General features: G+C 37.9%; 1 protein-coding gene and 1 pseudogene across 1 annotated transcript in view; one reads left to right on the forward strand and one right to left on the reverse strand.

The window, feature by feature from the left end:
- Nucleotides 1-3,750: 3,750 nt before the first annotated feature.
- Nucleotides 3,751-26,362, reverse strand: part of FLVCR1 (FLVCR choline and heme transporter 1) — a 37,521-nt gene continuing 14,909 nt past the window's right edge. The window contains exons 4-10 of the mRNA XM_077902165.1: nt 19,897-19,964; nt 18,555-18,658; nt 9,468-9,578; nt 8,810-8,915; nt 8,506-8,617; nt 6,906-6,973; nt 3,751-6,753 (exon numbers count right to left, since the gene is read on the reverse strand). Of these exons, the coding sequence (XP_077758291.1) occupies nt 6,676-6,753; nt 6,906-6,973; nt 8,506-8,617; nt 8,810-8,915; nt 9,468-9,578; nt 18,555-18,658; nt 19,897-19,964 (647 nt within the window). The 3' untranslated portion in view covers nt 3,751-6,675. The remainder of the gene's footprint in view (nt 6,754-6,905; nt 6,974-8,505; nt 8,618-8,809; nt 8,916-9,467; nt 9,579-18,554; nt 18,659-19,896; nt 19,965-26,362) is intronic.
- LOC144315258 (large ribosomal subunit protein eL38 pseudogene) lies at nt 20,927-21,253 on the forward strand (annotated as a pseudogene).

Genomic DNA, 26,362 nt, shown 5'->3' on the forward strand with positions numbered 1-26,362 from the left:
AGGAGAAACAAGCTTGATCACTATGCCATCATCAAGTTCCCCCTGACTGAGTCAGCCATGAAGAAAATAGACAACAACACACTTGTGTTCATTGTGGATGTCAAGACCAATAAGCACCAGATCAAACAGGCTGTGAAGAAGCTCTAATAACATTGATGTGGCCAAGGTCAACAACTTGATCAGGCCTGAGGGAGAGAAGAAAGCATATGTTCGACTGGCTCCTGACTATGATGCTTTGGACGTTGCCAACAAAATTGGGATCATCTAAACTGAGTCCAGTCGGCTATAAATCTAAATATAAATTTTCTCACCATAATAAAAAAAAAAAAAGAAGAGTGGTTCTCAAAGTGTGGTCAGCAGAACATTGAGAGTCCTCAAGACCTTTTGGGGGGAATTCATGTCAAATTCTTTAAAAGTAATATAAAGAAGGGATTTCCCGGGGCATTTGGGTGGCTGTCAGTGAAGCATGTGCCTTCCGCCCAGGTCATGCTCTTGGGGCCTGCTCAGTGGGGATCCTGTTTCTCCATCTGCCCCTCCCCCTGCTCGTGTTCTCTCTCTCTCTCTCATAAATAAATAAATAAATAAATAAATAAATAAATAAATAAATACCTTTTTTTAAAAAAGTGATTTGCCTTTTTCCTAGCATTGACATTTGCTCTGATGGTGCAAAAGCAGGGCTGGATGCAACTGCCGATACCTTCGCACTCAGGCAAGGTCGAGGCATGAACCTGCACTGGTGCCCATGGGATTCTTCACCATAATGCATTGACAGTTAAAAAAAAGAGAGTCAGCTCCACCAAAGAATATCCTTGCTGAAAAAAGTGAAAGCTATTGAATTCGGATCCTTGAGCACATGGCTTTTAATATTGTGTGACGAAATGGAAAGCACACCTGACACACTCCTGCACACACCCAAATATGAGGGGTGTTTCAAGGAGAAGCACTTACCTGTACATTTATTTGAGATGCAAGCTGAAGCAGAGGTTTATTTTCACAGAACATGATTTTTACTCAAAAGGATGGTTGACAGAAAAATTATGGTTATTCAGATAGGTGTTTGGCAGGTATTTTTTTCAAAAAGCAATGGAGCGAGTCCATCACTTTGAGAAACAACTGACAGGTTGTTTTTCTTTTCCTCCGATGGTAGGAATCAAGTTTTCAAATTAAAATTAGCATTCTGGAAAACCTGCATCTGCCAAAACAAGTTTTAGGAGACTTGTATGAGCTTGACTGCTTCCCAATACTTAAAAGACTGTCTGATGAGACCAGATGTATAAACGAATGTGATTTATCTGACATATAATGATATATACCAATATTTGGAAGAGCTGCATAACTCAAGTGAAATACGTTCCAAATGCCAATGCATGTTACAAAATCACACACAGTTAAATATCTATTGAAAGTATAAGACAGACCATTAGATTTAATGTTAACAAAGTAGTAAGAGTTTATTGATATGGCTCCAGAGTCACATAGCAACTAATCTTTAAGATACTACCAGTTCCAACTTGCTATAGTATTAAAGAATATCCACAATCATCTGAAAAGGCTATTAAAATACTTCTCCTTTTCCAATTGCACATGTGTGCAAGGCTTTTCTTCAAACATGTCAAAATAGCCTATCTCTGGGCTGCCTGGGTGGCTCAGTCAGTTGAGCATCTGCCTTCAGCATAGGCCATGATCCTGGGGTCCTGGTATGGAGACTCACATCGAGCTTTTTGTTCAGCAAGGAGTCTGCTTCTCCCTCTGCTCCTCACCCCTGCTCTTGTGCTCTCTCTGTCTCATCTTGCTCTTTCAAATGAATAAATAAAATCTTAAAAAAAAATAACCTATCCCTACAGATTGAATGTAGGACCTGGTATGAGAATCCAGTGGTCTTCTATGAAGCCAGACATGAAGTTTTTGCACATTTTTTTGCACATTTTTAAAAAATCTTTATTTTTTTAAAGATTTTATTTATTTATTCATGAGAGACCCAAAGAAAGAAGCAGAGACACAGGCAGAAGGAGAAACAGGCTCCATGCAGGGAGCTCGACGTAGTATCCAATCCCAGGACTCCAGGAACACACCCTGGCCCGGAGGCAGGCACTAAACCTCTGAGCCACCCAAGTGTCCCTGCACTTTTTTTTTTTTTTTAAGGTGTTATTTATTTATTCAGGAGAGAAACAGAGAGGCACAGACACAGGCAGAGGGAGAAGCAGGGTCCCTGCAGGGACCCAGATGCGAGACTTGATCCTAGGACTCAAGGATCATGACCTGAGCCAAAGGCAGACACTCACAAACACTGAGCCACCCAGGCATCCCTATTTTTGCACTCTTCAAACATTGAAAAGTGTTACTCTTCTCACTGTTTTTTTTTGGAAAAGTTATTTTTCATAAATATGTAATTTATTAGGATGTAATGAAGTGAGTGCCTGGGTGGATCTGTCCGTTAAGTGTCTGCCTTCAGCTCTGGTCCTAATCCCGGGGTCCTGGGATGGAGCTCCATGTCAGGCTCTCTGCTCTGTGGGGGAGCCCACTTCTCTCTGCCTGCCATTCCCCCTGCTTGTGCGCTCTCTGTCAAATAGGTAAGTAAAATATATATATTTTTTAATGTAATGAAGTTATTTTTAAATGAATGAAATAGTTCTGGGGATGCCTGGGTGGCTCTTGGTGTCTCTCATGAATAAATATATAAAATCTTTTAAAAAATGAAATAGTTCTGTTTTAGTTTCTAGTATGATATTGACAGCTGTAACTCAGAAAAGCAAGTTGATTCTTTTTTAAAAAAAATATTCAGTATCTTTTTCTTTTTAAAGATTTTATTTATTTATTCATGACAGACACAGAGAGAGAGAGAGGCAGAGACACAGGCAGAGGGAGAAGCAGGCCCCATGCAGGGAACCTGACGTGGGACTCAATCCCGGGTGTCCAGGATCACCCCGGGCCGAAGGCAGTGCTAAACCGCTGAACCACCTGGGCTGCCCAAATTCTTTGATTCTTAAGCTAAAAGAATCCTGAGACCAGAACCTTTGGGAGTCACTGTCCTAGACTAATCTCTCCTCCAGGCTCCAGTCTCAATGACAATTTCCTTAAATGTTGCCAACCAGTTTATTTGCACGCAGGACTAGCTTCAGGGGGAGGTCCAGTGGGCAACCCCCTGCCTGGCCCCATGTGAACAATGTGGCTACCACTCTCTTCCTCCCTAAATATCTTCTCTATTGCTCCTTCTCTAGGACCTCAAATTTTCCTCATTGGTATTCTTTTGATGTAAGTCACTTGGAACTTCTCTTCAAATCCAAATACTTTTAAGTGGTAATACGTTGCTAGTTTCCAATCATCAATGCATAAAAATAGTAGCCAGAACTTTTGAGTGTTGGCTACATCAAGCTTTCTGCTAAACATTTTTTATATATTGGGACGCCTGGATGGCTCAGCAGTTGAGCATCTGCCTTTGGCTCAGGGTGTGATCCCGGGGTCCTGGGATCGAGTCCCACATCAGGCTCCTGCAGGGAGCCTGCTTCTCCCTCTGCCTATGTCTCTGCGAATCTCTCTGTGTCTTTCATGAATAAATAAATAAAATCCTAAAAAAAAAAAAAAATCCCTTACTATGTTGCTGTGTTGGCCCTGACCCGGGTGGTCTTTGTCTCCTTGTGCTCCACAAAACACCTCACTCTCTCCTTGGCTCATTTTGAAATCTTCTAGTCCCCATATGTACCTATGTACCTAAGCATCAGACCTTAAAAAAAAAAAAAAAGCCATACAAAATTAACATTAAAAAAATAAGTTTATTTCAGGTCTGAAACACTGAAGAATGAGCATACAGACAAATAGTACAAAAAGCAAAACTTAGAACATGAAAGATGACTTAATACAGACATACATTCTTCTGGCAATTCTCTTGAGTTTACACATAAACATATTTTTAAATTTTTCCCCAACCTTCACAAAAGGCAAAAGCTAGTGTTTTTGTTTTTGCAATATTTATAAATGAAACTGCTTTTGAAAGCATCCAATTTCTTTCTAAAATCATTTCATTAAAATTCACTCAAGTGCTGGTTACCCAACTCCATTTTCCAAGACAGAATTATGACATTCTTGTCTGACATGTTATAGACAACTTTAACTCAAAATATAGAAAAAATTATTAATCTATTTTGTGTTTTATGATATCATATTTCATCCTTTTTCTAATCAACAGAGATACACATGACAGATATGTATGCTTTTCAGAAACAATGTCTCCTAACTTTTATTTGTAATTTTTGTCAAAAGCTCAGAAACTCAAAAAGTACATGATTATTTTAAACAATTGATGGTTTAAAAATAAAAATAATTATTTAAGAGGGATCTTAGAATATATTTTTGGCCATAAAACCTGCGATGTAATTGTCTAAGGAAGTTAATGATTCAGCATATTATGCTTGAGCTATCATCAACTGAATAAAAAAGCAAAAAAACAATTGTAAATTCCCCATACCCACAAAGTATCAATCACAGCTGTTCATTCAATTCTCCAGGGGATACTTCTCTAGCTAGATTTAAGTTCCTGTGGCTCAGTGATTTGGTCTATCGCATGGTGAACGGTATTTAAGACTCAAAAGATCTTTTTTTTTTTTTCAAAAAAGATCTTTGAGATCAAAGTGAATACATTCATTTTATGGATGAGAAAAATGCTGGCCGGAGAGTGACAGGGACACCTAGAAACAGATCCAGGTCACAGACCCAGAGCTCCTGATTCCCAGCTGGGTTCTCCCAGTGACGATTCTCCAGGGTAAAATTCTACATAATTTGCTGTCGCTTGATTAAAAAGAACATTATAATTTTAATGTAAGGTGATGCATATAAAATGCCCAAATCGGAATTGCTAATTTGCTTCCAAGAATATTCAAGGGTATCCCCTGACCAGCTTTTTTTAGGGTTGATGTGGACATAATGTACATATTATGGTTGTGTATATGTCATTATTGTAAAGATATTCCCTAGCAGCTTAGAAAGTCAGGACAGGAACAACATTTAAATTCTTATTGTAAACAAAACGCAGTGGTAGGCACTGTAGAAAGACATTTGGTCCTCTGTTTCTTACCCTGAGCATGTAAAACAGCAGACTTTTTTCCCAACAGTATGGAGACCGGGTACACTCTGGTGAAGAAAATACATTCCCCCAACACACTGAGGGAGCATGCACCTGGACACAGTGTATTCCTCGAAGGAGAACGGTCATACAAACGATAGTGCAGAACAAAGACACCCTTTCAAGAGGTCTCCACCAAATGAAAACACGAGGGCTATGTTACCATCAATTTCTTTATCTTCACAACCTTCAAGCCAAAGTATTACGCTATGAGGTGCGATACAAGAAATCACGAGAAAGCCAACAACACAGAGGATGGAATTTTCTTGCTTGAAAGTCATACACAGGCATACCTCATTTTATTATGCTTTGATGTATTGCCCTTCACAGACGCTGCATTTTTTGTTTTTTGTTTTTTTAAACAAGTTGGAGATTTGTGGCAACCCTGTATCAAGAAAGTTTTTGGTGCCATTTTTCCAAAAGCTCTTGCTCGCTCGTGTCTGTGTCACATTTTGGTAATTCTTGCAATATTCCAAACTTTTTCATTATTATTATATTGATTATAGTGATCTGTAATCAGCGGTTATGACTTGCTAAAAGCTCAGGTGATGGTTAGCATTTTTTAGCAATAAGTCTTTTTTCATATAAGGTATGTACATTGTTCTTCCAGGCTACCACACACTTAATCGACTACAGAAGAGTGTAAATCTGACTTTTATATGTACTGGGAAACCAAGGAACTCATTTGAATCACTTTATTGTGATATTTGCTTTATTCTGAATGGTCTGGAGCTGACCCTGCGATATCCCCAAGGTATGCCTGCACTGAAAAAAAGATAGTGGACAAGGCAGTGGGTACAAAATCCCTCTATTTCAAGTTGGAGTGAAAAAATAGTATTAGCATATCCTACCGTGATAGGAAGGTAATGCAGAGAGCTCAAGACAATGAGCCTATGTCTGCACTCCTTAGCTTAATTAGAACACAAGTCTAAGACCAAAGTCATGGGTTCAGTGTGTACACAGAACAGTTTTGACAGCCATTAACAGTACATGTAACAAAGCCTTGTTTAACAAGAATATAAGAAAATGGAAAAATCTTAGAGGTTCCGTGGAAGTCTCATCCCAGTGCTATCCTTTAGGGGGTCAGAAGTGCCGTGTTGGTATCTCCCACTGAGGCAGATTGGACAGTTGGTCAGAATAATGGAAAGGGAGCTAATTAGGAATATAATGTACATTTGGTTCTAAATTCTATGTACTCCTATGTGACTTAAAGGGATTAGACCTCCACATTATCATTTTAGAAAGCCTTTTGACCTTCCACTTTCTATAAAAAAGAAAACATTTTTGGAAAGTACACATTAAGAAGCTTACATTCTGATCGACAATAGATTAACAATGGGATGCTTGGTAGATAAATGGTAGTGTTATTACGATGTGAGCCAAAATATTTTAAGCTTAAAATATTTTAAGCAAAATCTTGCTCACGTTAATATGAAGGTGAAAACAGTAACTGTATTCAGAGGTCACATAATAATTTTCAAGTTAAGTATCCATCTCTCGTACATATAAACCAAGCCTTACTACTCATCTACCACATGAGGTTAACTTCTTTTTTCACTTCAAATTGCCGATTCTGACTGCTTGGACATCATCATGGTTTTTGATTCTTGGTCTGTGGGACTATCTTCAACTGGTACCTAGAAAGAATCAGGAGATAAAAGAAACTTACAGCATCTGGTATATGCCATTATGACAGATCAACAGTTGGCTCGGAAACCCAAAATAGCTGTCTAGACAGATTGATTTCACACATTTCTCAATAGCATAATCATAAAAAATTATTACTTACAGCTTTAATATCACCGTTTGCAATTCCTATATTTATATTGTGTCTTTTGAGATCAGACTTGATTAATGCTGAAACAGAGAAACATCAATGGAGTTACCAAAGAGTCTTTGGAAGAGTCTTTGTACTGTAAACAGAACAAAGTCTTTTTTGATACTGTCACATTTAGCACACTGTAGTACCATAATATTCAATAGCATCCTTGTAGCATGAAAAAATGCCAGTGCTTCTCTAAGCCACTAACCGAATTAGCAAGTCATTCATTAGTGAACAAATACACGATGCTAGGAACCAAAGATACAAAGATGAAAAACACAATTCTTTCCCTAGAGCACCCTCCAATCTAAGGGAATATTGACATGCAAACAATTATACACTGGAGGATAAAATGCAACAACACAGGTATGTAGAAGGTATAGTGGGAGCATGCGAGAAAAAAAAAAATGCCTATGTCAGTCCAGAGAAAATCCAGGAGGGCTTGCCAGAGGAGGGAGACACATGCAAATTGACACTTGAAAAATGAGGGACGCCTGAGTAGCTCAGTGGTTGAACATCTGCCTTTGGCGTAGGGCATGATCCTGCAGTCCCAGGATCAAGTCCCGCATGGGGTTCCCCGCAGGGAGCCTGCTTCTCCCTCTGCCTCCGTCTCTGCCTCTTTCTTTTTCTCATGAATAAATAAACAAAATCTTAAAAAAAAAAAAAAGAAAGAAAAGAAAGAAAGAAACTTGAAAGATGAGAAGGAACTTGTCAAGCAGATAAGAGAGAGGAAGGCATTCTAGGCCGGCAGGAAACAGTATATGCAAAGAATGCAAGACAGGAATAGAATAGCCAGGAAGCTGGACCCAGAGGTAGTTTGGAATCACTGGAGCAGCAAGTACAAAGGGGAGGCAGGATATGTGGCTTGGCTGGTAAGTACCGTGTAGCCTGCACAAGAGAGTTTACACTGCCGTCTGAATAGGGAAGAGGAATCCAGAAAGAAATTAGCAAAGTGAGATGACAGGAGAAGCCTACGTGAGTGTCTAAATCCATTTTTACGCTAATGTGCCTGGACAAACCACGGATAAAAGTCCTTTTATGTGCTCTTCCTCCAGCAGTTGGGCAGTATCTTGTTCCTGCCCATGTCTATTCTGATAATACCTAAGAAATAAGAATTGGCTGAACATTCCCCGTGCCATTTCCACCACCACACATTATAATAATTGCTAACATGATTAGGCACATTCTAGGTGCCAGACACTATGCTAGGAGTTTCATGAACCACCTTTTTAATACCCTATTATATGAATGAGAAAAGGAGGATCTGAGAGGTTAAGTAACTTGTGTAAAGTCACACAGCTAGTGCGAAGCAAGTCTGCCCACTCCAGATCTTTATTGACTCTTGATACAATGGTTTTGTTTTTTATGCATGGTGACAGTACTAAAGTTAAAATATGAAAAATGAATTAATAGATTCATATCCTTGGAAAAAAACAAGTAATATCCTATTTTTTAATCTTTTTTCCCCCTTGAGTTCTGCTAAGCCACTGAGAATCAATATACATGAAAATTAAATATAAAGACAATATGACATAAGTACTTTTGCCAGGAAAATGCCCTAATTTACCTGTTAAAATGATGCCTAGAAACATCCAAATACAGAGGAAAATGTTCCCTGCCCTAGGACCATAGTCTGACGTGAGCTTCCCTTGAGCCAATGTGAACAAAATTCCAAATATCTAAAATAAAGTAGGAGAAATTATTGTTAAATTTGCTTCTTTGAAATAAGTGCAAATGTTTTCCCCAGAACTTTTCCTATTTTATTCATATGATCTAGCTTCTAGAAGCATTCATCGAAAGGTGAAATTTTTCATCCACTATATTACTTAGCAAATAAATCACCTCAGATTTAAGAGAACTCAGAGATTTACCTGTGCAGAAGCATTAAGAAGACCAGATGAGGTACCTTCAGATTCAGGGTAAGTGATTTCAACAGCAAACTCAAAACCCAATGGGAGGTAACCAGTCATGAAGAAACTGGGAAAATAAATCCAAAATTATAGAGAAAATTCACTGAGGGACAGTATCACATGTTGAGGCAATCATTCTCCTTCTCAGGCCTATTCTAGTGATCAAATAACGGAATATTTTGAACTTAATGTGTCTAAGTAAAGCCCTATTATTATTCGCCAATCAGCCCAAAGACAAAAGAACTGAGAAATAAAGCAGTTCCTGAATTTTTCTTTTTTTAAGAAAAATATACCTCTGATTTGCTAAGTCAATTGTTTTTCTAACTAAATAGAGTTACCCAGACTAAGTAAGGCTAATCCATTTTTCACTTATCATATATACCAAAAAAACATAAACAACTTTTTTTACTCCTAAAAATTACTCATATATATGCATAGGATAGATTCTTAAAACTTAAAATATTTATATGCATGGATAGATTTATACGCACAGGATAGATTCTTTAAAGTTTAAAATATTAAAGGGCATTTGAATGAACTAAAAATTTAAAACCACAGTAGTAATACTTCAGAATTGTAACAGCATGCTATCACCCTCCTAAACACATATGATGCTTACCCGAGTACCCCTCCAGTAATAAACACAATGATAATGTATCCAAGGTCCAACGTGAAAGTAAATACAACCATTCCCAGAAAAGACAAAATGTAAACTACCAGAGTAGTCTGTCTAAAACAAAAACAAAATTGTTAGTATTTTGTCCGATTTTCCTAGGTATATAAAAATCATGTCGCTAACCATTGCTCTGTTCATACAGTAACAAATTCCTTTGTTTTCAAGATTGGGTTTCCCTAGGGATGCCTGGGTGGCTCAGCGGTTGAGTGTCTGCCTTGACTCAGGGCATGATCCCGGAGTTCTGGGATCGAGTCCCATATCAGGCTTCCTGCATGGAGCCTGTTTCTCCCTCTGCCTGTGTCTCTGCCTCTCTCTATGTGTGTTTCTCATGAATAAATAAATAAAATCTTACAAAAAAAAATTGGGTTTCCTTTGTATGGAAAATGTTTCCACCAAAGCATGGACTTTAAAGCTTACATTTAAGATTCAACAGCAGCAACCAACAAAACATATCCAATGTTCAGATAGGAAGGAATATTCATATGGATAAAATCATTTTTGTGTCACTGAGTGGGATAGTTCCCTATCTATATCTCACCATCACGGTCAAATTCCATCTCTTCCAAGATGCCTTTCCTAATCACTGCAACTTAGAAAATTGTCTCTTCTTCTAAACTCCCTTGCCATCTTAGTATCTACATAATTGTCCAATGACAGACATCTATTGGGCATATGACATCTATTTTAGGCTGTTATGTTATTATTTTTCATATATGAATGCTTTATTTTCCCCATTTACACCACAAATGTCTCAAGGACAGAGACCCTATACTGTTTGTCACAATCCCTAGCTGAACTATGCCCACAAAATAAGTTTGGTGAATGAATGGCAGTTACTCTGAGAACAAAATCTGGGCAAGAGAAAACACATTGCTATGCCTATCAAATTTTCTAATTGTAAAGTGGACCAAAGACTAGTAATAACTTTAAACCTTTATATATGTTCCCTTCATCTACAGATTGAATGGGTTTAGGCTACCATTTCATAATAATAAAGCCACAGCAAGTGCTGTCTTAAATTATGGGAGAGCTATCTTGGAGAATTCCAACATGAGAGGGCTTTGGAAGAGCTTCCATGATGATATCAACTATATCTTGGGCCTTGAAAGCATATAGGATACATAGGTGACAGCTCCTTATTTCATTCGTTCATTCATTTTATTTCATTCCATTCATTTATTCACAGTTCCATTGATTCATTTTGCTCAAGCAGATGAGAACATTCTGCCTGCTAAAAAAATGTAGCTATTCTTGGCTAAAAAGCCCAAGATGGCAGCCTAGGAAGACCCTGAATTCATGTCCTCCCACAGACACACAGACTGCAGAGAAAGCAATTCCTCCTGAAGAAGAACTGAGGACTGATTGAACAGCTTCTGCAGAATAAAGGGTAGAGGGACCACATACAGAACACCAGGAAAGATAGAGCCGGGTGACAATGGCAACCCCACTGCAGACCCTATGACCTACAGGAGGGAGAGATATCACTGAGCTGTCCTTGCAGATTCACCTGCCCTGGGGCACAGCAAAAACCAAAACCAAAACAGCAGTTTAGAGGGCAACAAGACTATGAGTGAAGGAAATCCATTTAGTAATCCTAGAGTATCCACCAAACAGTAGGAGAACTTGTAGAATTCACTCTGGGGTTGGAGATGCTGGTGACAGCCACTGTTTACATTTCTCCTCCCCCTTGAGAGCATAGAAGGGAACAGAGTAGAGGCACCTAGCCATCTGTCCTACAAGGGGAGACTTCCCAGACTGCATCTTTTCCAGGTCTAATTGTCACACCTGGGCAGCCCCAGTACAGAGAACCCCAGCCAGCACTCACTCTAGCTCCAGCCACCCTGCCAGGGCAGCTAGGACACAGAGTACCCTACAAATGCCCCAGGACCCCTGGCTCATGCCTACTCCAGGTCCAGCTATCCTGCCGACATGGACTTGGCATGAAGGCCCTGGCACCACCCAGCCAAAATGTGCTTCAGCTCCAGCCATCTCACCAGGATGGCCTCCAGCATGGAGTACCCCAGGACCTCTGGCCTAGACCAAATCCAGCTCCTGCTGACCATCCAAAGCAGCCAGCACACACAGTCTGCACAGGGGACGTTCCTACGTGAGGCCACTCCTTCAAGGCCGGAAGAGATAGCTGTTCCACCTCATACAGAGAAACAAACACAGGAGGACAGATGGGAGAGAAGAATATATTCCAAAAAAAAGAACAAGACAAAAATCTCAGAAAAAGAGCTAAATAAACCAAGTAATCTACCTGATAAAAAGTTCAAAGTAATGCTCATAAAGTTACTCATTAGACTTGAGAGAAAAAGTGGACGAACTCACTAAGAACTTCAACAGAGATAGAAAAAATATATATATAAAAAATCAGAGGTGAAGAATGTAATAACTGAAATGAAAAACAAACCAGACGAAATCAACAGCAGATTAGAGGATGCAGAAGAATGAATCAGCAATCTGGAAGACAGGGTAGTGGGAAGCACCCAAGCTGAAAGACAAAAAACAATTTTTAAAAATAAGGAGGTTAAGGGACCTTTGGGACAACATCAAGCATACTAACGTTTGCACTATAAGGGTTGAGAAGGAGAAGAGAGAAAGGAGACAAAAACGTACTTGAAGAAATAAGCGCTGAAAACTTCCCCAACCTGGAGAAAAAAAAAAAAAAAAACAGACATCCACTTTCAGGAAGCAAAGAGAACCCCAAAGAATATGAACCCAAGGAGGACAACACCAAGACACATAATAATTAATGTCAAATAATTCATGTCAAATGTGAAAACTAAAAGATAAAGAATCTTAAAAGTAGCAACAGAAAAGTATATACTGAGGTACATGGGGAACTCCATAAAGCTATCAGCTGATTTTTCAGCAAACATTTTGCAGGGCGGAAGGAAGTAGCCTGATATATTCAAAGTGCTGAAAGGAAAACACCCACAATGAAGAATATTCTAGCTGGCGAGGCTGTCATTCAGAAATAAAGGAGAGATAAAGAGTTTCCAAGACAAACACAAGTTAAAGGGGTTCATCACCACTAAATGAGCCTAACAAGAAGTTTCTCTAAACAGAATAGAAAACGCCATAACTAGAAGAAAACTATGAAAGGAAAAAATTTCATTAGTAAAAGCAAACATATAGTAAAGGTAGTAGATCAATCACTTATAAAGCTACTATAAAGGCTAAAAGACAAAAGTAGCAAAATCAATTATATCTACAAAAATTAGTTAAGGGATACAAGAATAAAAAGATATAAAACATGACTTCATATAAACAAAACATGGAGGGTAGAGTAAAAATGTAGTGCTTTTAAAATGTATTTCAACTAAGCTACCACCAACTTAAAATAGCAACCACCAACTGGATATATATATATATATATATACACACACACACACATATATGTACATATATATATGTGTGTGTGTGTGTATATATGACGTTATACACAAATCTCATGGTAACCACAAACCCAAAACCTATAGTAGATACACAAAAAATTAAAGGAAAGAAATCCAAGCATAACACTAAAAGAAAGTCATCAAATTACAAGGGAAGAGAGCAAAAAGAAGAAAGGAACAGAGAACTACAAAAATAATCATAAAACAATTAACAAAATGGAAGTAAGTACATAAAGTACAATCACTTTAAATGTAAACGGACTGGGCAGGGGACACCTAGGTGGCTCAGTGGTTGAGCGTCTACCTTTGGCTCGGGTCATGATCTTGGAGACCCAGGATCAAGTCCCACATCGGGACTCCCTGCAGGGGGCCTGCTTCTCCCTCTGCCTGTGTCTCTGCCTCTCTCTCTCTGTGTCTCTCATGAACAAATAAATTAAAAATCTTAAAAAAAAAAATAAATGTAAATGGACTAACTGCTCCAACCAAAAGACAAAAGTTGAATGGATAAAAAAACAAGACCTACTTATCTGCTGTGACCAAGAGATTCATTCCAGACCTATGAAACATACAGATTGAGGGTGAAGGTATGGAAAAAGATATTCCAAGCAAATGGAAGCAAAATAAAATGTTGGAATAGCAATACTTAGGTCAGAAAAAATACTTTAAAGCATATGTGATAACAGGAGACAAACAAGGGTACTACATAATGATAGAGGGATCAATCCAACAAAAGGATATAATAATTGCAAGTAACTATGCACCCAAGATAGGAGCACCTAATTATATAAAGCAAATATTAACAGAAAAAAGGGAGAAATTGACAGTAATACACTAATAGTAGGGCACTTTTTAATGCTCCTTCTAACATTAAACATTAAACAGAAACTTAACAAGGAAACAGTGGCTTTGAGCAACATATTTAAACCAGATGAACTTCATATATAGAGAGAGCATGACATTCAAAACCAGAAAAATAGACATTATTTTCAAGTATACATGGAAAAACCTCAAGATGTATCACATGTTAGGCCACAAAACAAGTCTCAAAAAACTCAGGAAGACTGAAATCATAGCAAGCATATCTCTTCTGACTGCCATGGTATGAAACTAGAAATCAGTTACAAGAAAAAACTGGAAAAAACACAAAGACGTGGAAGCAAGGCAATATGCTACTAAACAACAAATAGGACAATGAGGAAACCAAAAATAAATTTTTTAAATATCTAGAACAAATGAAACACAATGGTTCAAAATTTTGGGGACATAGAAAAAGCAGTTCTAAAAGGGAAGCTTATAGTGATAAAGGCCTACCTCAAGAAGCAAGAAAAATTCCAAACAATCTAACCTCACACATAAAGGAACTAGAAAAAGAAAGAAATCCACAGTGAGTAGAAGGTAAAGAATAATAAAGAACAGAAAAAAATAATAATAATAAAGAACAGAACATAAATAAAAGACATAAAGACTATGAAAAGATCAATGAAACTAAGAGCTGGTTCTTTGAAAAGATATACAAAATTGACATACCTTTAGCCATACTCATCAAGAAAAGAGAACACTCCAGTAAATAAAGTCAGAAATGAAAGAAGTTACAACTGACCCCAGAGGAATATGAAGGATTTTGAGAATACTATGAATAAGTGAAAAATTATATGCCAACAAACTGGAAAACCTAGAAAAATGGAGAAATTCCTAGAAACACAGAATCTTCCAAGATAGAATCAGGAGGAAATAGAAAAATCTAAAGACTAACTACTAGTGACAAAATTGAAACAGTAATAAAAAAACTCCCAGCAGGCAATGGACTAGAACCAGAGGGCTTCACAGGTGAATTCTACCAAACATTTAAAGAAGAGTTAATATCTATACTCCTCAAACTATTCCAAAAAATATAAGAGGAAGGAATGGTTTCCAAATTCATCTTTTAAGGCCAGCACTACAATGCTACCAAAACCAGACAAAGGCTTTCCAAAAAAGAAATTTACAGGCTAAGATCCCTGATGAACATAGTTGCAAATCTTCAACCAAAATATTAGCAAATGGAATTCAACGGTATGTGGTCAATATGTGATCAAGTAGGATTTACTCCATCGATGCAAGTATGATTCAGTATCTTCAAATCAATGTGAGGTACCACATTAACAAAATGAACAATAAAAATGTATGATCATAGTTGCAGTAAAAGCATTTGATGAAATTCAACATTCGTTCATGATAAAAACTCTCAATAAAGTGGGTTTAAAGGGAATATACTTCAACATAATAAAGGCCAAATATGACCAAAACACAGCTAACATCATACGCAGTGATAAAAAGCTAAAAAGTTTTTCTAAGATGAGAAACAAGAGAAAAATATCCATTCTCACCACTTTCATTCAACACAGTATTGGAAGTCTTAGCCACAACAGACGAGAAAAAGAAATAAAAGGAATCCAGGAGGCCTGGATGGCTCATGAGGTGGTCGAGCGTCTGCCTTTGGCTCAGGGCGTGATCCTGGAGTCCGAGATCAAGTTCCTCATCAGGCTCCTTGCAAGGGAGCCTGATTCTCCCTCTACGTATGTCTCTGCCTCTCTCTCTCTCTGTGTCTCTCATGAATAAATAAATAAAATCTTAAAAAAAAAAAGAACTAATACAACTCAACATCAAAAAAACCCAAATAATTCTATTAAAAATGGGCAGAGTACCTGAATAGACATTTTTCCAAAGCAGACATACAGATGGCCAACAGACACATGAAAAGATACTCAACATCACTCACCATCAGGGAAATGCAAATCAAAACCATAATGAGAAATCACCTCACACCAGTCAGAATGACTAGTATCAAAAATGCAAGAAAGGGATGGCTGGATGGCTCAGCGGTTGAGCATCTGCCTTCGGCTCAGGTCCTGATCCTGGCATCCAGAATCAAGTCCTGCATCAGGCTCCTTGCAGGGAGTCTGCTTCTCCTTTTGCCTAGGTCTCTGCCTCTCTCTGTGTGTCTCTCATAAATAAATAAATAAAATCTTAAAGGGGATCCCTGGGTGGCTCAGCGGTTTGGCGCCTGTCTTTAGCCCAGGGCGCAATCCTGGAGTCCGAGACTGAGTCCCGGGTCAGGCTCCCGGCATGGAGCCTGCTTTTCCCTTTGCCTGTGTCTCTGCATCTCTCTCTCTCTCTGTGTCTAAAATAAATAAATAAATAAATAAATAAATAAATAAATAAATAAATAAATCTATCTTAAAAAGAAAAAAGCATAAGCTTATTTAAAAAAAAAATAAAAAATAAAATCTTTAAAAAAATGCAAGAGGGCAGCCTCGGTGGCGCAGCGGTTTGGGGCTGCCTGCAGCCCAGGGCGTGATCCTGAGACCCTGAATTGAGTCCCACATCAGGCTCTCTGCTTGGAGCCTGCTTCTCCCTCTGCCTGTGTCTCTGCCTCTGTGTCTCTATGAATAAATAAATAAAATCTTTAAAAAAAAAATGTTGTAAAAAAATGCAAGAAATATCAAGTGTTGGTAAGAATATGGAGAAAAGGGAACCCTCATACACTGCTGTTAAATGTAACTTGGTGCAGCCACTATAGAAAACACTGTGGAGGTCCCTAAAAAAATTAAAAATAGAAAAAAAATTAAAAATAGAATTACTAATGATCCAGTAATTCCACTTCTGGGTTTTACCCACAGAAAAGAAAAATACTCCTGTTTACTGTAGCATTATTTACAACAGCCAAGACATGGTAGCAACCTAATTGTCCATTGATAGATGAATGAATAAAGAATATATATACATTTTATGTATATAAATGAATAAAGAATACACACACATGATAGAACATTAGCTGTAAAAAAAGAATGAAATCTTGTCACTTAAAATAACATCAATAGGCCTTGAAAACATTATGCTAAGTGAAATGAGACAGACAGAAATATAGAAATAACATATGATTTAACTTCTATGTGGCATCTAAAAAGCAAAACAATTGAACAAACAGAAACAGACTCATAAATACAGAGAACAAACTAGTGGTTGGTTGTGGGAGTCAGGGGCTATAGGCAAAACAGGTGAAGGAATTAAGAAATACAAACCTTCAGTTATAAAATAAATAATTCATGGGAATGAACTATAGCATAGGAAATATAGTCAATAATATTATAATCATTTGTATGGTGACTGATGGTAGCTACATTTATCATGGGGAGCATTTAGTAAAGAAAATAATTATTCTCCTATGTTTACTGTAGCATTATTTACAATAGGCAAATTATGGAAGCAGGCCAAGTGTCCATCAATAGATGAATGGATAGGGGATCTCTGGGTGGCTCAGCGGTTTAGCGCCTGCCTTTGGCCCAGGGCGTGATCCTGGAGTCCGAGGATCGAGTCCCACATTGGGCTCCCTGCATGGAGCCTGCTTCTCCCTCTGCCTGTGTCTCTGCTTCTCTCTCTATGTCTCTCATGAATAAATAAACAAAATCTTTAAAATAAATAAATAAAATTTAAAAAAACAAAAAACAAAACCAAAGAAAAAACCATTACCAACACTCAGAAGATCCCTCCAGTCTTACAGCTTCCCTGCCTCCAAGAGTAGTCACTCTCTTGACTTCTAACAATATAAATATGCTTTATATAAATGGAATAATACATCATAAATAAACATATATGGCTATTCTTTTAAGGCCCAATGCAAAACATGCTGCCCCTGAAGCCCCTTTCTCAGTCTCCTCATTTGTATTACTAAGTTCTTCTTTTGTATTAGCATTTTGATCATATAAATGTATAATTAATACAGCATTTTCATATTATGTATTATATTATAGTTAAGTGGTACTATAGTGTGGGGCACTTTAGGTGAATACTTTTTTTTAAAGATTTTATTTAAAAAAAATAAAATAAAGATTTTATTTATTTGAGAGAGAGAGAGAGAGAGACAGCACACAAGCAGGGGGAACAGCAGAGGGAGACAGAGAAGCAGACCTCCAACCCCAGCAGAGAGCCAGATGTGGGGCTCGATCCCAGGACTCTGCGATCATGATCTGAGCCCAAGGCAGATGCGTAACCAACTGAGCCACCCAGGTGCCTTGAGGCAAAGACATTTAAAGACTTTTTTTTTCTCAGATTGACTTTATGTATGTATACGTGTATGTATGTATGTATGTAAACTCTACACCCGACATGGGGCTCGAACTCATAACTCTGAGATCAAAAGTCACATGCTCCACACGGAGCCAGCCAGGCACTCCTAGGCAAAAACTTCTTACCAAAAATGTCTTATGCTCAATAACAATTTTTTGGTAGGAAACACAACTTTCTGTTTGCTTTTAAGCTTATAACATGAGAAAAGAACAAGATAAAGTCTCTATCAGAAGTCAAATGTTTCTTAGAAAGGGCTTCTGTAGAACAGCAATGATCCCTTCTGAAGACATATGTGTTATTATTAGAGGGGAAGAATCTTCATAAGGTATCTAAATTCTCAAAATCGAAGTATGACTGATAAAATATATAGACTTTATTCAGAAGTGAAGAGAATCTAAGAATGTCTAGGATCCAGGTCTTATAGTAATAACACTATTTAAATGTGTGAAAATAAAAAGCAAAGTTTCCGTTAAACCCAAAATACCCTAGGTTGTACATCATACATTTACCTACTATCACTTACTTGTATGTTTTGGTATGATCTAGCCATAAGCCACAAAGAATAGAACCCACCATTCCAGCTACTACCAGTGTTAGCCCAATCCTTCCAGCATTGACTTCTTCTCCCTTAAAAATTTTTTTCATAAGAAGTTAGTCAGATACTTCTTTCAAATAGCTCTTTCACAGTCCCATACATTTCATAGTCAAAAGAAATAATCAGATAAAATTAAGCATACGATATAATAGGAAATTTAGAACATTTGTTAGGGTAAGGGGGTGGAGGGCAAGTAAAGCACATATAAAGGACATTCTATTTTCAAATCAGAAAAAAAAGAAAACCTAAAATATGGGAGAAATAAAAGAAATTTTTCTTGATCCTCCATGGCTGTTAGAAAGTACAATGATTTTTGTTAGAATTCTCCTGTAATTCACAGAAGTCTAAGGAGATTAATCTGATAGTCTTTATATATTACAATTGCTCTCTCCTTTCAAAAGCGAAGAGATGTCACAGCTTGATATTTACTTCTTATATTTGGGTTGGTTTCTTTTAAAATTGTTTCTTTAGCTTTTCCCATATAACCAGACATATTTCTTTTAAAAAGTATTTTTAAAAGATTAAGGTATTGGGGCAGCCCTGGTGGCTCAGTGGTTTAGCGCCACCTTCAGCCCAGGGCCTGATACTGGAGTCCCACGTCAGGCTCCCAGCATGGAGCCTGCTTCTCCCTCTGCCTGTGTCTCTGCCTCTCTCTCGCTCTCTATGTCTCTCAAGAATAAATAAATAAAATCTTCAACAACAACAACAACAAAAAAGACTTAGGTATTGTCACAGCAATAATAACTTCTCTCCATTCTGTGTGTTTTATAAATTGGATGAAATGTATTCTCAATTAGGGGCGCCTGGATGGCTTAGCCAGTTAGGCATCTGCCTTTGGCTCAGGTCATGATCTCATGATACCAGGGGTCCTAGGATGAGTCTTGAGTCTCATTGTCAGGCTCCCTGCTCAGTGAGGAGCCTGCCTCTCCATCTCCCTTTGCCTACTTTTCCCTCTCCGTCTGCCTGCCACTCCCCCTTGCTCATGCTCTCTCTCTGTCAAATAAATAAATAAAATCTTTTAAAAAATGTATTCAGTTAAAACAAATACAAATATTTTAAAGCAACAAAGTCATTAACCTTTTTAAAAAAGATTTTAAGTAATCTCACAACTGATGTGGGGGGCTTGAACCAACCCTGAGATCAAGAGTCCTTATGCTCCACCAACTGAGCAAGCCAGGTGCCCAATAAATCTTTAATTGTATGAACATACTAACAGGAAGTACACTGCTTAAGAAACATTCTTAACCATTCTGTATAAACAGAAACTTACCTCATAATGTATCAGTATCATTTGATTTAATAATGTTGAGACTGAATAAAATGCTCCAGTCATGATACCTATAATAATAAACAGAAAATTATAAAAGTACCATTTACTAGTTTGGTTTTTTAAAGACTTATTTATTTATTCATGAGAGACACACAGAGAGAGAAGCAGAGACATAAGCAGAGGGAGAAGCAGGCTCCTTGCAGGGAGCCGGATGTGGGACTCGATCCGGATTCCAGGATCACACCCTGAGCCAAAGGCAGACACTCAACTGCTGAGCCACTCAGGCGTCCCTCAGAGATAGCCTCTTATCCTGTTAGTGCTTATCATTTTCTTTTATTTATTTTATTTTAAGGTTTATTTATCTTAGAGACAGAGCGTGCATGAGTGGAAGGAGGGTCAGAGGGAGAGAGAGGGAAAGCAGACTCCCCACTGAGCTGGGAGCCTGAAACTGGGCCTGATCTTAAGACCCTGAGATCATGCATGACCTGAGCCAAAACCAAGAGTAAGACGCCCAACTGAACCAGCCAGGTGCCCCAGTGCTTATCATTTTAGATATTACAATATGTGTATCCATAAATAACAATTAGAATTATTCTGCATGTAATTGAACTTTATATAAATAATGTATTTTTGTATCTATCTGTAGCTTGCTCTTATCACTCAATAATACAATTTTGAGATTTATGTGAGTCAGTACTTTAAATACTAGTTTATTAATTTTCTCTACTATAGGATAGCCCATTATGTTAATATACTTCAGTTTAATTACCTCTTGCCCAGTCAGTAGACACTTGTCTTTTTCCAGTTTTGTACTCTTTAAAACAATACTGCAATGAATATTATGTTTTCGTTATCACATATAAGGATTTCTCTAAATATATATCTAGAAGGAGAATGTCTATTTTCTGGATATAGTCAAACTGCTCTTCAAAATAGTTATATTGGTTTATAGTACCAGCAGAGTTCCTTTACTTCACATTCTTGCCATGTATGTTTTCACTAGTTAAAAAAATTTTGGTGGGGGGCCGCCTGCTGTGAGTGTCTCTGCCGGTGCCAGCTGTGTGCTGCCCCCCACGCCCGTGTAGGCATGCCTCACAAAATCAAGGAAATCAAGGACTTCTTGCTGACGGCTAGGCGAAAGGACGCCAAATCCGTCAAGATCAAGAAGAATAAGGATAATGTGAAGTTTAAAGTTCGATGCAGCCGGTATCTTTATACTTTGATCATCACAGACAAAGAAAGAGAAGGCAGAGAAACTCAAGCAGTCTCTGCCCCCAGGTTTGGCAGTGAAGGAGCTAAAATGAACCTGACCCACTGATTTGAACTGTATTAAAATTTTTTAAATTCAAAAAAAAAATTGGGTGGCTGGGAATGCCTGAGTGGCTCAGTGGTTGAGCATCTGCCTTTGGCTCAGGGCATAATCCTGGGATCTGGGATCGAGTCCCGCATTGGACTCCCTGCGAGGAGCCTGCTTCTCCCTCTGCCTATGTCTCTGCCTCTCTCTCTCTGTCTCTCGTGAATAAAGAAAATCTTATTAAAAAAAAATTTGCCAATTTGAATGCATGTGATATTGTATCTTACTCTGGTTTTCATTTGCATTTCTTTCATTTAGGAATCTTGAGTAAGGTTCAGCATCAAAAATGAGCAATACACAAACACAAAAATGCTTTCTGGTTTCCTTAATTTCTTTGCTATTTTCTTAGTATGTGGTAGGAGTTATTTTTACATTGTAGGTACTAAGCCTTTGTTGGTTATATGCATCGCAGACATTTTCTCATAGTCTATGTCTTGCTTTCTCTGTTTATAATGTTGTTTTAGAAAAGACCATTATCGGATTTTTTTTGTTTTTTGGGTCTTTTTTTTTTTGAGAGAGAGAGAGAGAGAGCAGAGCACGAGCAAGCAGGGTGGGGAGAGAGAGGGAAACAGAGAATCTTTTTTTTTTTAAGATTTATTTTATTTATTTATTCATGAGAAACCCAGAGAGAGAGGCAGAGACACAGGCAAAGGGAGAAGCAGGCTCCATGAAGGAAGCTCAATGCGGGACTCAATCCCAGATCCCGACGCTGAGCTGAAGGAAGATGCTCAACCGCTGAGCCACCCAGGTGTCCCAAGATAGAGAATTTTAAGTGGGCTCTATGCCCAGTGTGAGCCCCACACAGGGCTCAATCTCATGACCTTAAGATCATGACCTGAGTCAAAATCAAGAATCAGACGCTTACATGGCTAAGCCACCCAGGCACCCCTACATTGTCTTAATGTAATCATGTTTATCAATCTTTTTCTTCAAGGATTGTGTTTATTTGCTTATTTATTTATTAATATTTTATTTGGGGACACCTGGGTGGCTCAGTGGTTTAGCATCTGGCTTTGGCCCAGGGCATGATCCCGTGGTCCCGGGGTCGAGTCCCATATTGGGCTCCCTGCATGGAATCTGCTTTTTCCTCTGCCTGTGTCTCTGCCTCTGTGTGTGTGTGTGTCTCTCATGAATAAATAAATAAAATCTTAAAAAAAAAAAAGATTTTATTTTTAAGTAATCTCTACATCTAACTTGGGACTCGAATTCACAAGCCCGAGATTAAGAGTCACAGGCTCTACTGACTGAGCCTGTCAGGCATCCCTTCTGTTCTTTACACTAAGAAATTCTTTTCTTTTTTTTTTAGATTTTATTTATTTATTTGAGACAGAGAGAGTGATAGAGACAGCACAACCAGAGGGGCAGAGGGAGAGGGAGAAGTGATTCTCCTGCTGAGCAGGGAGTCCAACTTGAGGTTCTATCCCAGGACTGGAGAATCATGACCTAAGCTTAAGGCAGATGCATAACTGATTGAGCCACCTAGGTGCCCCAAGAAATTATTTTAAGAATACTAAAGCCAAAAAGAAAAAAAAAAAAGAATACTAAAGCCAGTTTCCTACATATACTTCTAAAACTTTAAAGTTCTCATTTTCACCCTTCAGTCTTTAATCTACTGTAATTCATTTTTTTCACGGTATGATATAGAGAGCTAATTTTACTTTATTTTTCCCATAAGGATAATCCCATAAGGATAATCCCATAAGGATAATCCCATAAGGATAATTATCCCAGGACAATTTACTATACAGTTTCTCTTATAAGACATCTAGTTTTTATATACACACGTTCTAATCATTAGAGCTATTTGCAAACACAGTAGTCCCCTCTCATCTGCATGGGGTATGTTATAAGTCCCCCAGGGGATGCCTGAAACTGCAGATAGTACCAAACCCTACATATACTATGGGTTTTTTTTTTCCTGTACATACATACGTACCTATTGTAAATTTTAGTTTATAAATTAGGCACAGTAAGATATTAACAAAAATAACTAATAATAGAATAACTATAATAATAGAATACAAAACTACAGTAATAAAGGTTACGTAAATGTAGTCTTCCTCAAGATCTTATTGTACTGTATTTTTTCTTATTATTATTGTGATGATGTGAGATGAAGTGCCCACAGGATGAAGTGAGGTGAATGACATAAACCGTGTGACATAGTGTGAGGCTACTGCTGACCATCTGTGATAGGTCAGAAGGAGGAGCATCTGCTTCCTAAGTGTGGTTGACTATGGGTAACTGAAACCAGAGAAAGTGAAACTAGAAATAAGAGAAGATCACTGTATTCTAGTACTTCTCTTTCCAGACACTTAACGGCACGGACATATGACTTTAAATGTAAATAAAAGTGACACTTCCCATTTGCTGCCCTGGTAATCATCATAGCATGTGCCAAGACCTCATTCTGGATCCTGAGCTAACTCTGATGAACAGAACCTTGCTGGCAGTTCACACTGAACATGTAGCACTGGTAATAAATGAGTTTGTGACATGTTAGGCCACTGAGAATTTTTTAAAGCAGAATTTCATTGCTATAATACAACCTAGCTTGCAAACGGATACGGAGAAGGAGGTCACTAGGATCTCTACTGTTCAGTAATCTAATAGTCTACCCCTTGATAATACACGGCATCTTAATGATTATTGTTTTATAAATTCTGATATCTGCGAATGTGTGCCTCACCTTGTTCTTCAGCGATGCTATCTTTGTCCTTGGCCCTTACTTCTTTCACAGGAATTTTAGAATTAGTCAAGTTCCATTACAAACCCGGTTTAGGGACACCTGGGTGGCTTGGCGGTTGGGTGTCTGTCTTCAACTCATGGCGTGATCCTGGTCTGGGGATGGAGTCCCACATCAAACTCCCTGCAGGGAGTTTTGCTTCTCCCTCTGCTATGTCTCTGCTCTCTCTCTCTCTCTCTCTCTGTGTCTCTCATGAATAAATAAATAAAATCTTAAAAAAAAAAAAAAAAAACGTTTAAAGGGAAGATTGCAGGATGAGACCTATGGCTATCTAAAGATCATATCAGAAAATCATGAGTAACTGGCCTTTAGTTTCTGATAGTAATAATGGCATAGGGAAGGATCTCATTTTCTCTAAATAGCTCTACCTCCAAAAAATGTTAACTTAGCTTTGGACACTGTATATGATCCTGAAAACCCATACTAGGAGTACAGTCCCTATCTAGACTATCCCATGTGCAACTGCTCCATCTTTATATATAATACTAGTCATAGAGGGAGACAGGTGCATGGTCAAAAGGTGTCATGTGGCTCACTCATTCAAATCATGATCCCTAAGTAGGCACCCCTTTGGTGAAGAATATGAGGTCAAGAAAGTTTTCCAACTGTTCCGAGGAATATTATCAAACTGCCCACAGTGTTTCCCAATGCCTTCTTTCTGATTTTTTTTTTAAGATTTATTTATTTATTTTAGAAAGAGAGAGAGAGTGTTGGTGGAGGGGGAAGGGAGAGAGAGAATCTTAAGTAGACTTCCTGCTGAGCACAGAGCCTGATTGCAGAGCTCAAGCCCAACACCCTGAGATCATGACCTGAGCCAAAATCAAGAATTGGGCATTTAACCCACTAAGCCACCCAGGTACACAGAAATTCCTTTTTAACTCCTTCAACAAGTAAACTCTTTTTAATTTCCTAATTACTGCCTATATCCGGCTCTTCTGTCAATCCAAATCTGCAACTGTCACTTATTAATGCAATGTTCTGTAACGTTAACTGGTTTATCACTATAATCTCAAACCTTGCATAAGTGTGGTATAGCTCTCCACTTAATTTAGGTCTTCTCTTGCCTTTCAATGTTTTATAATTTTATAATTTATAAAGTTATTTTCTTTTAGATTTATACCTATTTATACCTATTTTATACACATACTAAGGTATTTATACATATCTTACAGTATTGATTGGTATTAAAAAATCTTTTATAGGCATACAATTCCTATAAATACACAGGAATGTAGTTGGTATTTTCACATTGTCAGATTAGTAATCTTGCTGAACTCATTAGTTTTAATAGTTATCTGTAGGTTCTTCTGCATTATTTTTGCAGATCAGGGGTCAGAAAAATTTCCTGTAAGGGCCAAAGAGCATATGTTTTTAGCTTTGCAGGCCATGTGGTCTCTGATGCAACTACTCAGTGCTGCCCTTGCAGCTCAAAAACAGCCATAGACAATACGTAAGCAAACAAAACTTTACTTATAACAACAGGCAACACACAGAGTTGACTCATAGGCCACAGTTTGACCACCTTTGGTGCACGTAACCATATTACCTGTGAATAATAGCATCTTTTACCTTTCCAACTCACATACTTTTTAAAGTAGATTCCACATCCAGCGTGGAGCTGAATGTGGGGCTTGAACTCACAACCTTGAGATCAAGACCTGAGTGGAGATCAAAGAGTCAGAGGCCTAACCAACTGGGCCACTCAGGCGCCCCCAACTTATAGACTTTTAATTTTCCTTGTTACTGAGCCAGCCAGGACTTCCAGTTGTGTACTAAATAGAAGTGATAACGACAGACATCCTATTGTAAAGGATACTTCTTACCATTTCTTTAGAAAAACATTTCTAAGATTCTGACTTTAGAATGATGTTTGCTACAGAGTTTTCAGAGATAAATTTTATCAGGTTCATAAAGTTCGTTTTACTTCACAGTGTGCAAAGTCTTTAATCAATGGGTATTGAATTCTACCAAATACATTTCCCTCAGATATTGATTGGGTAAAATTTCCTCTTTGATCTATTATTGTGATAAGTTATAATCATAAATTTTTAGTGCTCAGGTTAGCACAAAAATCATTCCTTAAACTAATCTTGGCCAGGATGTATTATCAGTTTTCTAATTTGCTGTATTAGGTTTACTAATAATTTCTTTTGCATTTTACATCTAGTTCATAAGTAAAATTGACCTGAAATTTTTCTCTTGCACTGTTCTTGTCTGATTTTGACATCAAGGCTATATCAGCCTCACAAGTAAGCAGGTGATACCAGTGATTACCTCCATGTTGGGGAACTGGGTGACCTGGGGACAGAGATAGAGGAAGACTGGTTTTACATCATATATCCTTTGTACCTTCTGAATTTTATACT

The sequence above is a fragment of the Canis aureus genome, chromosome 6 (assembly GCF_053574225.1).
Source record: "Canis aureus isolate CA01 chromosome 6, VMU_Caureus_v.1.0, whole genome shotgun sequence".
Lineage (NCBI taxonomy): Eukaryota > Metazoa > Chordata > Mammalia > Carnivora > Canidae > Canis > Canis aureus.